Below are 18,290 nucleotides of genomic sequence, written 5' to 3'. Positions count from 1 at the left end.
AAAATGCTGGTAGGCAAATTGGCTCCTGTCTAAATTGGCTCTAGTATGTTTATGTATGTGAGTTAGGGACTTTAGATTGTAAGCTCCTTGGGGGCAGGGACTGATGTGAATGTACAATATATATGTAAAATGCTGCATAAGTTGATGGCACTTTATAAGTACCTGTAAGAAATAATATAAAAAAATAATAATAAAATTAATCTGTAAATGCGTGCAATTAAAGCTAAAACAAATGCAAATAAAATATTTTATTGACTGATGTTAATTTGGTACATAAATAACAGAATCTGACTTTGGATCATGAGTAATTGCTAAGTGCATGTGCCTTAGTTCACAAAGACACTCCCTCTGGTGTATCAGTGCAAGTTGTGGATTTCCTGAGATGGACTGGAAGCTGTTCCACAATGTATCCGCACAATGGAGGAACCTGTACACAGAGAAATATGTTATTCACTCAATCCTGGTAAGCATGAGATATACATGAGGTATATACATGAGGTACGCATCAAAGTGACTGACACCAAGTACATGTGTGATGCAAGTGCTCATTTTGGGTACTCAGAACACAGGATTAGATCTGTATATTTTAAATATGTCCTAACGAGAGCCACAGCTTGTCTTTTTGTACATGCACAAAAGCAGGTAGACCTCATACACACTGAATGAATTCAGGTAAACATTATTCACATATAGTGAATCTAAATACCCATACAGAATTCAGGTACAAAAGAGACACACACATACTAAAGCTGGCCTATAGTAGACTTTTGGACGAACATTCATATAAAAATTCTCAGTAAATTTAACGACTTGACTTCCATTACTTTATTTGAAAGTAAAAAAAAAAGCTTGCTTTTAACTTCTGAAATTTGAGTGAATGGACTTTACCAAACAAAAATCATTCACTGTTAGAAATGTGTTCGTTCGAGAAAAAACATCCCATTTTGCTCCTTCAAATTTTCTCGTCGCTGTGGTCAACAAAAAAATGTCTATTTGACCCCACTCTCACTTGGAAAATATAATGAACATTCCTAAAATGATAAACTTTGAATGAAATTCTACCAGTAAAAGGCCAGCCTAAATCCAGGTACATGTAAAGCACTCACAATGCGGCCTGGTTCGCACCAAAATGCAGTGCGGGAAAGGCACACTGCTCTTGCTATCTACATGCTGGTGCCAATGTACTGATAATGGCACCCCAAAAGCAGATTGAAAATACCGTGCGTTTGCAGGCACCAAATCTCATGGTACCACAGTACCATGCAGTTTGGTGCAGTGCGTTTTTACTAGTAGCACAAGCTCTACTTTTAGTACAGGCCAATGCATCTTGCAGCCCATTCAAATAAGCTGTAAAAGCGCAATGCATGGGAAATGCATGGGAAATGCATGGGAAAGCATGCCACATTCCTGATAAGAACCGGCCCTGAATCCAGATGCACAAGGTTCTGAGAGGTTATGATGGTCCTCATCACTATGCAGTATTTTGTACTTGTTAAGGTTTATAAACATTAATTTGAAATACAAAGGAATGCACAGTTTGGACAAAAATATATTTAATGAACTAAATAAATCAATTTATACCGTATAATCATTCATTCTCTGAAAGGACTATAAGTACACATTGAACAGAAATATGTAAATAGTTGATCTGTAATCTGGCTTTATAACCTGTGTGGTTATTGCTTCTTATTGATAAATTCATCATTACAATGGTCTGATTTCCCACCACATTTTTTTATAAATCTGTTATAAACAGTCACTCTGGTGTACATGAGAAATGTTTGATTGTGTCTAATGGGTGAACTGTCCACAGCTGTCCAGACACCAATTGAATTTACAGTGCTTTGAACAAGTATTCATACCCCTGTACATTTTCCACATTTTGTCATGTTACAGCCAAAAACAATGTATTTTATTGGGATTTTATGTGATAGACCAACACAAAGTGCCACATAATTGTGAAGTGGAAGGAAAATGATAAATGGTTTTCAAACTTTTTTACAAATAAATATTTGAAAAGCGTGGTGTGCATATGTATTCAATCCCCTTTACTCTGATACCCCAACTAAAATTTAGTGGAACCAATTGCCTTCAGACGTCACCTAATAAATAGAGTCCACCTGTGAGTAATCTAATCTCAGTATAAATACAGCTGTTCTGTGAAGCCCTCAGAGGTTTGTTAGAAAACATTAGTGAACAAACAGCATCATGAAGGCCAAGGAACAGGTCAGGGATAAAGCGGTGGAGAAGTTAAAAGCCGGGTTAGGTTATAAAAAAATATCTCAATCTTTGAAAATCTCATGGAGCGCTTTTCAATCCATCATCTGAAAATGGAAAGAGTATGGCATAACTGCAAACCTACCAAGACATGGCTGTCCACCTAAACTGACAGACAGGGCAAGGAGAGCATTAATCAGAGAAGCAGCCAAGAGGCCCATGGTAACTCTGGAGAAGCTGCAGAGATCCACAGCTCAGGTGGGAGAATCTGTCCACGGGAGAACTATTAGTCGTGCACTCCACAAGTCTGGCATTTATGGAAGAGTGGCAAGAAGAAAGCCATTGTTGATAGAAAGCCATAAGTCGTCCAGTTTGCAGTTTGCGAGAAGCCATGTGGGGGACACAGCAAACATTTGGAAGAAGGTGCTCTGGTCAGATGAGACCAAAATTGAACTTTTTGGCCTAAAAGCAAAACACTATGTGTGGTGGAAAACTAACACTGCACATCACCCTGAACATGCCATCCCCACCATGAAACATGGTGGTGGCAGCATCATGTTGTGGGGATGCTTTTCTTCAGCAGGGACAGGGAAGCTGGTCAGAGTTGATGGGAAGATGGATGGAGCCAAACACAGGGCAATCTTAGAAGAAAACCTGTTAGAGTCTGCAAAAGACTTGAGACTGGGGCAGAGGTTCACCTTCCAGCAGGGCAACGACCCTAAACATACAGCCAGAACTACAATGGAATGGTTTAGATTAAAGCATATTCATGTGTTAGAATGGCCCAGTCAAAGTCCAGACCTAAATCCAATTGAAAATCTGTGGCAAGACTTGAAAATTGCTGTTCACAGACATTCGCTAACTAATATGACAGTTTGACCTATTTTTCAAAGAAGAGTGGGCAAAAATGTCACTCTCTAGATGTGCAAAGCTGGTAGAGACATACCCAAATAGACTTGCAGCTGTAATGCAGAGAAAGGTGGTTCTACAAAACATTGACTCATGGGGCTGAATACAAATGCACGCCACACTTTTCAGATATTTATTTGTAAAAAATGTTGAAAACCATTTATCATTTTCTTTCCACTACACAATTATGTGCCACTTTAAAATCCCAACAAAATACATTTACGTTTTTGTTTGTAATATGACAAAATGTGGAAAATTTCAAGGGGTATGAATACTTTTTCAAGGCACTGTAATTCAAAAGTTCAGATGAAACTTCTGAGAAATCATTCAGCAGATCATTTGATCTTGCAGCATTGAGACAACCAATTTTGTTCGAAAGCCCTTAAAATTTAATCCAGATCTACGTGAATGTAATTCAAATTGTAATAAATGGGCTTCTTCTGTCCTAGAACAAGTATATTACATATATATGTAAATTGTTTCCTGAATGAAAACCACATGCACAGTTAAGAGTTTTGTTTGTTTTAGAAAAAATTTCCATCTTGCTCCTAATTTTCTTGACACTAGAGTGAAAAGCGATCATCCAGTTGACCCCGTTAGCAAATTAAACAAACATTCAGAGAACAAATATTTTCTAAAGAAATTATGATCATGCATGGCCAGTATTTTTTACTTTCTGCTATAAAACATGTCCAATTAAAAAAAAAAATCTAATTTCTGCATTAATTTAGGCCAAAATGTATTCTGCTAACATGCCTTTGGTGAAAAGAGAAATCACAATAAAAGTGTATATTGATTGGTTTGTGTGAACGTTATAGTGTCTACAAATGATGATATATATACACTGGAATTTTTTTTTTTATACTAGTAATGGCGGTGATCAGCGACTTATAATGGGCCTGTGATAGTGCAGTGGGGAATCTGACACGAAGTGACACTGGGTGGGAACTAAGTGGGACTGACATCTCCAGTGACACTTAATACAGTGATCAGTGATAATACTATACACTGTTACTGTACTAATGACACTGGCTGGTAAGAGGTTAACATATAGGGGCAATCAAAGGGTTATCTGTCTGCCTAAAAAGTGAAAAGTGTGTTACTTTTACTAAGAGATGTGACTGTTTTATCTCCCTGCTTTGCAGTAAACACAGGTTTTGTCATTCGCTCAATCGATAAGCAGGTCCCAGTCATAAATCACTGGCTGGGACCCGCTGACTGATTTTAATGAGGGCACAGATAGGGCGGCGGGCACGCGTAGGCCCCCACCTGGAAATCCTGGATCATGTACGTGATCCAGCGCAGAGCAGCCACCCCACTGCAGTATATATACCTGGGGCACTCTGCAAGCGGCTAACACAATCTATTTTCACATGCATGTTAATATAAGTAAAAATAAATAAATGTCTCATATATATACCAAGATTTCAGTTTTTGTTCCACCAAGGCATAAAACCTGATTGGTTGCTCTAGGTAACACATGAATCAACTCAATCCATCTAATAAAACAGGCCTGTTTTTTTTTTTGTTTTGTTTTAACCTGAGTGGTCTTCATTTTAGCATGTACAACAAACTGACAGATATTCAGTCCATAAGACTCACCTTTATTTAGAGCTTTCAGATGAACTCTCAAGCGGTCTAGTCTCCTCAGGCGATGCCTGGTTACTGTTCACAGATGGGGTAGACTTTAAATGAAATAAACACCTTATTAAATTATCTGTGTGATATCCTGAAACACAGTATTTAAGTCTAGGAAATATTTTGTTCATGCAGAATTACCTCTTTTACAGTAATGAGCGTGCCAGTAAATGACGTAGGAAAACGCAAGAAAATATTAGAAATGGGGAAGCATTAGTTCTGGTTTTGGAATTCCCCATCGCAATTATGTCTTAAAGGTCTGTTCAACTTTACATGGGAACTAACAACATTGTTTGTTTGGTGTCCTTGCTGGTATTCTGTCTATGCTATCTACTCAGTAATTATAGTAATTTCACTTAACATGTTTTGACAGTGGAAGCGGGAAAAAAAATCTGAGAATTACACTTAACTTTGTGTCAACCAACTCTTCTAAGAGAACGTTCTATACCAAAGCAGACCTCTTTGATGGCCACATTCATGGGTTTTATTGGATACTCAGCACAAGTCCTCAAAGTGGTTGTAATGGCGCAAGGTTTTTTACCTTCATGCATTCTATGCATGAAAGTAAAAAACATTCTGTGTGCAGCAGCCCCCCAGCCCCCTCTAATACCTGAGCCCCATCATGATCCAGCAATGTGCACGAGAGCCTCAGCACTCTGGGGACACTCCCTCCTCATTGGCTGAGACATTGAGCCATTGGCTCTCACTGCTCTCAATAACAGTGAGTAATTAATGAGGACAGAGAGAGGGCCAGGCAGAGCTATGGCTCTGTGTGTGAATAAACATGCAGAGCAGAGGCTTGGGGGCGACTCTGCTTGGTTGCCCCCATAGCAAGCTGCTTGCTCTGGGGGCACTAGGCAGGAGGGAGGGGCCAGGAGCACCAGCAGGGGATACATGAAGAGGAGCATCGGGGCTGCTCTGTGCAAAACCACTGCACAGAGCAAGTAAGTATGACATGTTTGTTATTTTTTTTTTTGGAAACAAAAATGCGTTTAATATCACGTTAAATCTCACCAGCACTCCTTGCAGCTTTGGTGTTGATACTGCAAACACAAGCGAGGGGATATTTTCTGATTGCTGGTACAGAGTGCTTGAATGCATCCATAGGATATAGGGGTTGTACCAAGACTGTACAATCCAGGCAATAGGCTGGCCATGAGGATTAACCTAGCCACTAAAAATTATATATTTTAAAATAACTGGCAAGTTTGTTGTTTGTCTGTTTAATCCCTGAAACACCAATATATGTTAACAGAAATTTTTATTTTTTTACAACTTACACATTTTGACAAGTATATATTTGTGTAACAGTCCTACCTTTTCTTCTTTTTTGGCAGACTTCTTCTTTCCTCCATCTTTCCACAAAGACTCCAGGGTTACAAGGCCTTGGAGGCTCCAGTCATACAGCACTGTACTCGTATCCTTAAAGCAAATGAAGTGAACAAAAAAACATATTATAATTGCATTCTGCAGTTTAAAAACTGTTGCAGTAAAGATTAATTTACAGAGGGCAGGGGTACGCCACATTAGGGACACAATCAACAAACAGAACATAAAGTTATATATTTAATTAGAAAAACATGCTACCAAGATTAAAGCTGAACTCCAGGCAAACTGCCAAATAGATTATATGTGAACTGTCGTATATATGTCTGAGGATTTGTAATTCTGTCCAGCTCTTCTTGTGATTTACACACAGTATTTCTGCCTTAGAATTAAGGAAAACAGCAGGGTTACCTCCTCACCTGGAGAATGCGAACTGAACAACAAATGTGCAACAACAAACTCTTACATTGGAAATTCCAGTATTACTTTGACTTTAAATGGTTTGTTTAAGCCAACCTGGCCCAAACAAACTATTTCCATTACTACCTGATATGGCCGCTGTGTGTGCTGTACTATATTGTAGTAGAATTAGCTAAATGCAGTCTGGGGCTCTGTCCAACAGCAGTAGGGGTGACTCCCCGTCTGCTGCCGAAACTAAAATCAAGGTGGAAATCAGGACATCATCCTTCTGCCTCTACACCGCCACCAATTAGATTAACCACTTGTCTACAGGGCACTTATACCCCCTTCCTTACCAGGCCAATTTTCAGCTTTCAGCGCTGTCACACTTTGAATGACAATTGCGTGGTCATGCAACATTGTACCCATATGAAATTTTTAGCATTTTTTTTTCTCACAAATAGAGCTTTCTTTTGGTGGTATTTACTTGCCACTGGGGGTTTTATTTTTTGCGCTATAAACAAAAAACAGCAAAAAATTGAAAAAAAAAAAGGTTTCTTTGTTTCTATTATAAAATTTTGCAAACAGGTAATTTTTCTCTTTTACTGATGTGCGTTGATGAGGCTGCACTGATAGGCAGCACTGATGGGCACTGATAGGCAGCACTGATGGGCACTGATAGGCAGCACTAATGAGGTGGCACGGATAGGCGGCACTGATGATGGGTACTGATAGCACTGATAGGCGGCACTGACTGGCAGCACTGCTGGGCACTGACTGGCACAACTGCTGGGCACTGACTGGCAGCACTGCTGGGCTGCACTGATGGGTGGCACTGATCGACACAGGTGGGTGGCACTGATGGGCACAGGTGGGTGGCACTGATGGGTGGCACTGATGGGCACAGGTGTGTGACACAGGTGGGTGGCACTGATGGGCACAGGTGGGTGGCACCGCTGGGCAGTGGTGGGCGGCACTGCTGGGCACAGGTGGGTGGAACTGCTGGGCACTGATCGTCAGGGCACTGATCATCAGTGCCCTGATGATCGGTGCCGATCCCTGCTCTGACAACTGCCGGTTCTCGGCAGTACTTTCCCCATGTTCTGACAGCGTGAGGAAAGTGCAGCCGAGAACCGGCAATTGCATTTCTCTGTGATCAGCGTGTCATTGGACACAGCTGATTATGTTGTAAAAAGCTGCTGTGATTGGCCTTTTACCACATCACGTGATCAGCTGTGTCCGTAGGACACAGTGATCACGGAGATCGCCGGGTGTGCGCCCCGGGGGGCACGCAGGAGAGCGCGTTCTGGGAGGACGTCAGATGACGCCCTCCCAGAACTGGCTGGCCGCAGTGTAGCTGTCATTCGGCTATCTGCGGTCGGCAACTGGTTAAGCTTTGTATTGATAAAAGGCAGATACACATTCAGGCCGACTTTCTCTAGTTGTGGCAGCAGACGGGAAGTCGCTAGTATTGCTGCTGGAACACGGCCTCACATACTCTATGTTGCTGATGCCACTATTGTACAACACACACAGCGGCCGCATCAGTTGGTAATGAAAAATGGGCCAGCTGCTCTGGATTCTGGCTGCTGTAGTCTTAGTAAATTGCTCTCATTCTATGTAAAGTCTACCTCCAGCTAAAACTTTTATTTTTTAGTTAAGAGTTTGAGCCTCTGTTGAGATTTTACTGCTCATTTCCTCCCTGTGACCATGTCATTACTAGAACAGGAAGTAAGTTAGACAATTAAAACCACTGTCTAAAACAAAAGGAGAAAAAAATGTTTTGCCTTCAGAAACACACCAAATATACACAAATACCAGAGAGAGATGATCTTCTAAACCCACATAATCAGATGACTTTCAGCGGGGATTCATTGTTACAGGATACCACATGTTTTTTAAGTCCGCAAACGTGCAGCTATAACGAAAAAACCCGTAAGTGTTCACAAAAAAGTGCAAGTGCAAAACACCACACAAAAAGTGCACTTAAGGGTGTGCTTTTGTCCTACCCCCGAAGGGGTTGAACCGTTACCCTGATCCCCCGGGGCACGAAGCTCCTGACAGGGACAAGGTTCCCATTTGGTCCTCCTGGCCAAAAGGCCTGGTGGACCACCGTTCCTTATGTCCAGCCGAAGCCGGACATCCAGTACTAGGTCAGGGGGTTCTCCCGAAGAGAAAACCCCCTAGGGACAGGGGAGGAAGGAACCGTATGGCCACACATCCTCCCCCTAGACGTCAGGGTAGGCCCGAGGACCCACACCCTCCATCCTGTGAGAAAAACACACACAAAAGTAAAAGGTGACAAACGTGGGGTGAGGAAAAATAAATAAATAAATAATAATTAAATAAATCTATAAAAATAATAAAAAGTGTCGTGCCCAAATTGTGCACTGACCAGACCCTGAGGCCTGTAGCAAAAAAATTGCCCAGAACTTGACCAAAAGGCCCGGTCCTAGAGGCGCAGTGCAAAAAGTGTTAAACTCGGTGACCATGTGCTCATTCACAGCATGGGGTCCCACACCCAAGTGTTACTCAGAGCACCCCTGAGGCGACTACTCAGGGGGCACCTAGTTTGCGGACTCTCTGCCTTCCCAGCCCCAGGCCAGACCAAGGTAGACCGTCCAAATCAGGAGGCAACTGGGTCCTTCAGACGTTCCAAAGGAGAATTACTCCCGAGGCCCCAGAACGAATCATGGCGCTCCCCGGTTTCTGTCCTCCCCGTAATAGCCATCCAGACCCCCATCATTCCAGTGAGGGTACTGTACAACAACCATCCCCGTAAACTAGAATGGTCGGTAGCACCCCCACTGGACACTGATAAGAACAGATACTACACTTGATCTTAGCCAAAAGGCCGAGAAGCGATACCACATGTGCCCTACCAATCCCAAGCAATGCCCTTAGTTTACAGTACAAGATCAGAGCAGTGCTGTTATCTCCAGGCTCTGTCTTATGCTCTATGTCAGTGATGGTGAACCTTTTTGAGTCTGAGTGCCCAAAACTGCAACACAAAACCAACTTTTTTATTTCAAAGTGCCAACACTGCAATTAACCACTTGCCTACCAGGCACTTCTACCCCCTTCCTGCCCAGACCAATTTTCAGCATTTAGTGCTGTTGCACTTGACAATGACAATTGTGCGGTCATTCAACACTCATTTTTTCACACAAATAGAGCTTTTTTTGGTGGTATTTAATCACCACTGGGTGTTTAATTTTTTGCACTATAAATGAAAAAAGAGCAAAAAATTAAAAACATAAAAGATTTTCTTTGCTTCTATTATAAAATTTTGCAAACAGGTAATATTACTTCTTTGATGTGCGTTGGTGAGGCTGCACTAATAGGCAGCACTGATGGGCATTGATGAGGCGGCACAGATAGGTAGCACTGATGAGGCGGCACTGGTGGGCATTGATGAGGAGGCACTGATGATGCACTGATATGCAGCAATGATGGGCACTGATAAGCGGCACTGACTGATAGCACCAACTGGAGGCATTGACAGGCGGCACTGATCGGCGGCACTGCTGGGTATCATTGATGGGTGGCACTGATGGGCAGCACTGATGGGCGACACTGCTGGGCACTGTCAGGTGGCACTGCTGGGCAGCACTGACAGGCGACACTGCTGGGCACTGATGGGTGACACTTCTGGGCACTGATGGATGACACTGCAAGCAGTTAATCTCACCTCTGGCAGTGTCGGTGTGGCTTCCAACCCAGCAGCTCATTCCCATCCACGCTGAACACATCGCCCCTGGCCCCGCAGCAGTGTGGGAGCCTCTTCCTCTCTTCTACGCCCATCCCCGGCTACATCACCCCTGGTGCCAGATCCACATAGGAGCCGTTTCCTCTCATCCACACCCACCCTGGCCCCAGAGACATGTGGGAGATGTAGTTTGATGGGGGTGCAGTGTGGACGAGATCTGGATGGCCGTTCAGTGTGCGCTCATCTTCCTCTTCTTCCTGGCGTGCCCACTGAGATGGCTCTGCGTGCCAGCTCTGGCACGCGTGCCATAGGTTCGCCATCACTGCTCTATGTCATCGTACAGAAGTCAATACTGAAAGAACGGCATCAAGCACTAGAAGACAAGCTGTACATGTGTATAAATCCACTCTTGATGTTTTAGAGTCTAAATGCAAATCAAAGCGATATAAAACAAAAATGTAATATATTGCAATATACCAATCCTTAAAGTGGCACTAAAGCTTTTTTTTTAAATAACAAACATGTCTATACTTACCTGCCCCTAGCTACTAGAAATTAAAGGATAAATTCACATTTTGGAAAAAATATAGAATAAATGCACTTTTTTTTGCAGGTAAAAAAATATGTATTTACAATTTTTTTTCTGTAGGAACCTGGCAAACATTGCACCCACAATCAACAGATTGCAGGTGCAATGCAGGACTCCTGCTAAATGTCAGTGTAAGCTGTCTGCTGGTACCTCGTATGGGCAAGCAGTTACACAATGACAGGAAGAATCAATGAACTACCACAGCACTCAACACCCTGGTAGTTCAGAGAACTATAGTACAAGCCATCGGCTGCAAAGCCTGTGAATGCATGACGTGCCCGTACTCTTTTGTGAATTGTGACAGTGGGTGTGGGGAGAAGATCCCTTGCCCGCTGTTACCGGGGGGGGGGAGGGGGGGGATATCGGAAAGCAGCTGCAGGAGCATGTCACATGTTCCACCCTAAATATGGGTGGAACATGTAACATGTCCCCAAAGGTGAACCTATCATTTATTGTAAATTTCTAAATCTTTTTCTCCCAGAGGACAGATATAAAGGACATGAAACAACAACTTTTGGGATCCTGCCAGCGCTCCTGGCTCTTCCCGCTCAAGCAGTTCCCCCAGTGAAAGCTGCTCGCCCTGGGGGCACCGCTGCATGCTAATCCCTGAGCCGCTTCACACGATCATAAGACACATAGAGCCACAGCTCGACCCCCCCCCCCGCTCTCTCCTCATTGGCCAACGGGCTCCTGCTGCTGGGGCACAGGTAAGGTTTGGGGGGGGGGGGGGGGGGTTGGGATCCCGCTGCAAAGAATACATGGAGATAAAAAAAACCTTGAGCCTATATAGCCACTTTAAATGAGGTGGCTGCATTTGTTTTCTTTTTGGTCTTTTTTCTTCTTCTTTATTTTCACCGGTGGTCCCCCCAGTAACTCACTTTCGGGCTTACGGTGTCTCCACTCCTCTGGAGGAGCAATGGAGACACCTCTGGACAGCCACATTGTCTAACGCTTTTTAATGCGCACTGTTTATAGCATAGGTTTTCTCTTTCTGGCATAAAGGTTTTACATAAATGAAAAAAGCTGACCCATGTAGGCACTTCCATCAGTGTTAATTTTTTCTCAACCTCCTAATTGCTACTCTTGCTTGACAGCTTGGTCTGTTAAAGAAAGTTGAATAATACCAGACTTATTGGCAGGATTACCAGGTAAAAGTAATGAAGAAAAACTAATGCAGCCACCATGCCCAAGAAATCAGTAAGCTACATTTTTGTTTTTTGGTTTAATACCAATTAACTATCAAAAATGACAGTGACTTCCGTGGAGCTATTGTGTTCTCCCAGCGGGGTTGGAGCGTGGAGGAGAGCCGTCCCTGCCGGGAGAACACGGTGAATATTGCTAGCGGCTATAGCCACTGACAATAATCCCATGAAAAATCAAGTACAACAATCGAATTGAGTACAATCAGCCTGCCCGAAGATGGTTCAAATCTCGACGGTCCCTACTGCACTGACCAAGATTCGAACCATCTATGGCCAGTTTAAGTTTCTGCTGGTTACACACAGATGTCTGGGTAGTATAGCTAAAGCCACACCAGCCTTATATACAAATTGAAGGAAACAAAGTCCTGTAGTGCCTCCTCTATCAACAATCAGCAGAGTAGATAACTGCTGTTGCATAATTTAATTGTCTTGCAGCAATCATAGGTCCTGGTTCACTCAGGTCACAAATGGTGGAAGTTTGCACAAAATTTGGTTTCTTAGTAAATATGATGCGCTGACACAGAGGATCCACAAAGCTGGCAGCTATGCTGTGCTAACTGTCACAGGCATTTTCTAGCAAACGCAAACATGTTCATATTGTGTCAGCTATATTCTACATCAAATGAAAGCTGACCACACACAATTGGATTCAACTTACATCCCATCTGTTAGATGAGCAACATTTTCCAATAGTTGTATTGTGTGAAGGCCCACCTGACCAAACATAAATTTAATAGGTTGTTTAAGTAAGCTGTCTGAAACAGAATACAAAATAATGTAGGTAAATAGTAGGTTAAACATGTAGCTTGTCATAGGTGTGACCAGTTTAAAGCACAACTGCAAAAAACAGTTAAATACACTACTGTAATACATGAATGTGCATGGTGTAAGCTACTAAAGGATTTGTCCTTCTGTTCAGTCAGTCTTATGTATCACATACCTTCTTCTCCATATTGCATACTACAACACTCTCTGAGTCTAGCCTGCTCATTCAAAAATTAATCAACGTCATCAGCTCTGTCTACAAGCAGAGACAATCCAAGATGCTGTCAAGCCGAACCAGTGTGTGTGGTGTGGCAGATGTGTACAAATCACAAGAATAGCTTTGCAGAATAACAAAAAGACATTAGCAAGTAAAGAAGTCCACATAAAGAAGACCATGTTTATGCATTTCACTTGTGTATTTTGCGGTTTTCCCAGAATGCAGCCTTAACACTGCGGATCAGACCAAATTTCACTGGGAAAGTTTATGGGGCCAACTGATTACACAAAATAGAGGCCCCCAGATCAATAAAATGGTCCATATGTGGACACTTTTATGATGATGGCTTACAGACTAGGAAATCTAAGGAGCAAAAACACTGATGATGTCACTCTATAAAAGTGTATTGCACAATCTGGCATGCTGAAAGTTCCTGCCTATGGCCAACTTCTCTCTAACATATTTTACCTGTGCAGGGCTTAATTATACAGGTAGGGATGGCCAGAGAGGGAAGCTATTTATATATGGCTTAAAAAAACAAACAATTAAACAGACTCATTAATAACTAAATGGGACCTAGGAAGATGACAGGCACCAAAGAGGTTCTTAATGAGAAAAAAAATATTATATACAGTCAGGTCCATAAATATTGGGACATCGACACAATTCTAACATTTTTGGCTCTATACACCACCACAATGGATTTGAAATGAAACGAACAAGATGTGCTTTAACTGCAGACTGTCATCTTTAATTTGAGGGTATTTACATCCAAATCAGGTGAACGGTGTAGGAATTACAACAGTTTGCATATGTGCCTCCCACTTGTTAAGGGACCAAAAGTAATGGGACAGAATAATAATCATAAATCAAACTTTCACTTTTTAATACTTGGTTGCAAATCCTTTGCAGTCAATTACAGCCTGAAGTCTGGAACGCATAGACATCACCTGACGCTGGGTTTCATCCCTGGTGATGCTCTGCCAGGCCTCTACTGCAACTGTCTTCAGTTCCTGCTTGTTCCTGGGGCATTTTCCCTTCGGTTTTGTCTTCAGCAAGTGAAATGCATGCTCAATCAGATTCAGGTCAGGTGATTGACTTGGCCATTGCATAACATTCCACTTCTTTCCCTTAAAAAACTCTTTGGTTGCTTTTGCAGTATGCTTGGGTCATTGTCCATCTGCACTGTGAAGTGGCGTCCAATGAGTTCTGAAGCATTTGGCTGAATATGAGCAGATTATATTGCCCAAAACACTTCAGAATTCATCCTGCTGCTTTTGTCAGCAGTCACATCATCAATAAATACAAGAGAACCAGCTCCATTGGCAGCCATACATGCCCACGCCATGACACTACCACCACCATGCTTCACTGATGAGGTGGTATGCTTAGGATCATGAGCAGTTCCTTTCCTTCTCCATACTCTTCTCTTCCCATCATTCTGGTACAAGTTGATCTTGGTCTCATCTGTCCATAGGATGTTGTTCCAGAACTGTGAAGGCTTTTTTAGATGTCGTTTGGCAAACTCTAATCTGGCCTTCCTGTTAATTAGGCTCACCAATGGTTTACATCTTGTGGTGAACCCTCTGTATTCACTCTGGTGAAGTCTTCTCTTGATTGTTGACTTTGACACACATACACCTACCTCCTGGAGAGTGTTCGTGATCTGGCCAACTGTTGTGAAGGGTGTTTTCTTCACCAGGGAAAGAATTCTTCGGTCATCCACCACAGTTGTTTTCCGTGGTCTTCCGGGTCTTTTGGTGTTGCTGAGCTCACCGGTGCGTTCCTTCTTTTTAAGAATGTTCCAAACAGTTGTTTTGGCCACGCCTAATGTTTTTGCTATCTCTCTGATGGGTTTGTTTTGTATTTTCAGCCTAATGATGGCTTGCTTCACTGATAGTGACAGCTCTTTGGAGCTCATCTTGAGAGTTGACAGCAACAGATTCCAAATGCAAATAGCACACTTGAAATGAACTCTGGACCTTCTATCCGCTCATTGTAATTGGGATTATGAGGGAATACCACACACCTGGCCATGGAACAGCTGAGAAGCTAATTGTCCCATTACTTTTGGTCCCTTAACAAGTGGGAGGCACATATGCAAACTGTTGTAATTCCTACACCGTTCACCTGATTTGGATGTAAATACCCTCAAATTAAAGCTGACAGTCTGCAGTTAAAGCACATCTTGTTCGTTTTATTTCAAATCCATTGTGGTGGTGTATAGAGCCAAAAATGTTAGAATTGTGTCGATGTCCCAATATTTATGCACCTGACTGTATATATATATATATATATATATATACACACACAGTTGTGTTCAAAATAATAGGAGTATGTTGAAAAAAGTGAATAAAGCTGAAAATCCTTCTAATAGCTTTTATTTCCATACACACAAATGCATTGGGAACACTACACATTCTATTCCAAATCAAAACATGAAGAAAAATATAAAAAATTTGTGTTGTTCCTCTAAAAAAATTGAAGAAAAGTGAATATTAGACTGTTCAAAAAAATAGCAGTGTTTGTATTCTTCTTTACAAACTCAAACATTCACTATATAAACTGAAAAATGTTTGAAGATTTTGCTTTCCTTTGAATCACTTAATGAATATTTAGTTGTATAAGCACTGTTTCTGAGAACTGCTGTACATCTGTGTTGCATGGAGTCAACCAACTTCTGGCACCTGTGAACAGGTATTCCAGCCCAGGATGATTGGACTACATTCCACAGTTCTTCTCTATTTCTTGGTTTTGCCTCAGAAACTGCATTTTTGATGTCACCCCACAAGTTTTCTATTGGATTAAGATCCGGGGATTGGGCTGGCCACTCCAAAACATCAATCTTGTTGCTCTGGAACCAAGATGTTGCACGTTTACTGGTGTGTTTGGGGTCGTTGTCTTGTTGGAACACCAATTTCAAGGACATTTCCTCTTCAGAATAAGGCAGCATAACCTCTTCAAGTATTCTGATGTATTCAAACTGATCCATGATCCCTGGTATGCGATAAATAGGCCCAACACCGTAGTATGAGAAACATCCCCATATCATGATGCTTGCGCAACCATGCTTCGCTGTCTTCACAGTGTACTGTGGCTTGAATTCAGTGTTTGGGGGTCGTCTGACAAACTGTCTCCGGCCACTAGACCCAAAAAGAACAATCTTACTTTCATTAGTCCACAAAATGTTGCGCCATTTCTCTTTAGGCCAGTCAATGTGCTCTTTGGCAAATTGTAACCTCTTCAGCACAGGTCTTTCTTTCAACAGTGGGACTTTGCGGGGGCTTCTTGCAGATAGCTTGGCTTCACATAGGCGTCTTCTAATTGTAACAGTACTCACAGGTAACTTTAGACCTTCTTTGATCTTCCTGGAGCTGATTGTTGGCTGAGTCCTTGCCATTTTGGCTATTCTTCTATCCATTCGAATGGTAGTTTTTTTGCTTTCTTACACGTCTTTCAGGTTTTGGTTGCCATTTTAAAGCATTTGCGATCATTTTAGCTAAGCAGCGTATCATTTTCTGCACTTCTTTATATGTTTTCCACTATCCAATCAACCTTTTAATCAAGGTACGCTGTTCTTCTGAACAATGTCTGGAACGACCCATTTTCCTCAGAATTTTAGAGAGAAATGCACTGTAACCAGCATGTACAACATTTGCTGTCTTCTTTCCTTAAATAAGGGCAATAATTGCCACCTGTTTTTCAAAGAATGAATGACCTCACTAATAGAACTCCACACTGCTATTATTTTGAACATGCCCCTTTCAATTAGTGATTCAATTACACAGAATCAGCAGCATGCATGTCATGACTGTTGGGTCTGTCTGATTGATCAGGTTAGTGATGTCTGACTGCTATTATTTTGAACACAGCTGTATATATATATATATATATATATATATATATATATATATATATATATATATATATATATACACACACACATACACACATATACAGGATATACATACACACACAGCACTGTTTTCTGACATTTTTCAGACTGGCTCCTTTAATGAAAGTGAATTGAGGAACTGAATTGTTGAGCCGGCAGGGGCACACGCTGTTCTAACTGCGTACAGCCAGCTTTTGCAAGAATTAATATTTATTATTTCAATGGTTTTTAGTAAGCTTTTTAGACAATTTAACAAAGAAGGACTAGAGCAAAAGGGGAGCATGAGAGAAGCATATGTCAACCATGGCTCCTATATTTTCTAAAATTCTCATTGGGAGTCATTATGGATACACAACATCCGTTCATTGAGCATCAGAGTGGTCATGCAATCCCGCACCCCCTGAAGAGGGACAGACGGGCCTTTCCAGCAATCGTTCTAGTGGCCGACAAAAACAAATCGGAAGCCAACTTCTGCTGGTGAACCAACAGGCCCGGTATGGGACAATGAAGCAATGCATACCAAGCCTCCCGGTGTATGGAGAGATGGAACAAGGTGTAAAGAAGGCCAAACAAACGAGACCAAAAACGAACCTCTCGGGCATGACCACCATATACGCAACACATCTCCACGATGGCTGCAACCCCGAAAGCAGAGATCACTATAGGCAGGGTTCGCCTGGGCTATATGAGTCAGGATCTAATACCAACAAACAGTATTTGTATGCCGCCTCCAGCCTGGCTGTATTAAATGAACATTTAGCTATCAACAACCAGGCCTTATTCTAGTCCTCCAGATCCACGACCGCCCCCAAGTCACGCTCCCACTGGGCAACATATGATAGAGAAGTGCGCATTGAGCGCCAATTCAAGGGTGCTTAAAGTAGGGAAACAAGACCTGGGGTGTCTGGACGCTGTTGGCAAAGCTGTTCAAAGGCAGATTTGTGATATGGAAAAGCGTAAGTGCCATGCAGTGAGGTCAACCAGTGCCACAATTTAAGATAACGGAAACATTTCACGTGAGGGACATCCCGTGATTACTGAAGAGAGTTCCAGGTGGGGAAGAATCTAGAGGTCAAAAAGTGTTGCACCTGCGAAAAACCATTGGCCACCCACCAAGAGAACGCCCCTGGCTAATCCAAACCTGGCGGAAAAAGAGGATTATTGACAATGGGGAGCAAGGGTAGAACGGGTGACATCAAGCCATTAGAATTGCGTACTGAATCCCACATATGTAGGCCATGGAGCATAATGGGACTCAATATCCTCGGGCGTTGGGCAGAGGGGAGCCATAAAAGCATCGATGTCGCAATGGGGGCACAGTTAGATAGTTCCAAAAGGACCCAGAGTGGGACATCAGAGGAAGCGTGCAACATAGACAGGGGTACAATCTGGGTCGCCTGGTAATACTTAGCTACATTAGGTAC

At 42.4% G+C, this 18,290-nt stretch overlaps 1 protein-coding gene and 1 pseudogene across 1 annotated transcript in view; both read right to left on the bottom strand.

Annotated features, from left to right (window-relative positions):
- Positions 1 to 233: 233 nt before the first annotated feature.
- APOO (apolipoprotein O) overlaps positions 234 to 18,290 on the bottom strand; it is a 113,883-nt gene continuing 95,826 nt past the window's right edge. Inside the window, exons 7-9 of the mRNA XM_089656907.1 lie at positions 6,082 to 6,186; positions 4,729 to 4,811; positions 234 to 427 (exon numbers count right to left, since the gene is read on the bottom strand). Coding sequence (XP_089513033.1) covers positions 4,731 to 4,811; positions 6,082 to 6,186 — 186 coding nt within the window. The 3' untranslated portion in view covers positions 234 to 427; positions 4,729 to 4,730. The remainder of the gene's footprint in view (positions 428 to 4,728; positions 4,812 to 6,081; positions 6,187 to 18,290) is intronic.
- Positions 9,241 to 9,355, bottom strand: LOC149471030 (U2 spliceosomal RNA; annotated as a pseudogene).

The sequence above is a fragment of the Staurois parvus genome, unplaced genomic scaffold (genome assembly GCF_062004578.1).
Source record: "Staurois parvus isolate SC_StPar_1 unplaced genomic scaffold, SC_StPar_1.0 ptg000029l, whole genome shotgun sequence".
Classification (NCBI taxonomy): Eukaryota; Metazoa; Chordata; class Amphibia; order Anura; family Ranidae; genus Staurois; species Staurois parvus.
Note: the sequence above shows the minus strand (reverse complement) of the source record. Positions and strands in the feature narration are given on the sequence as shown.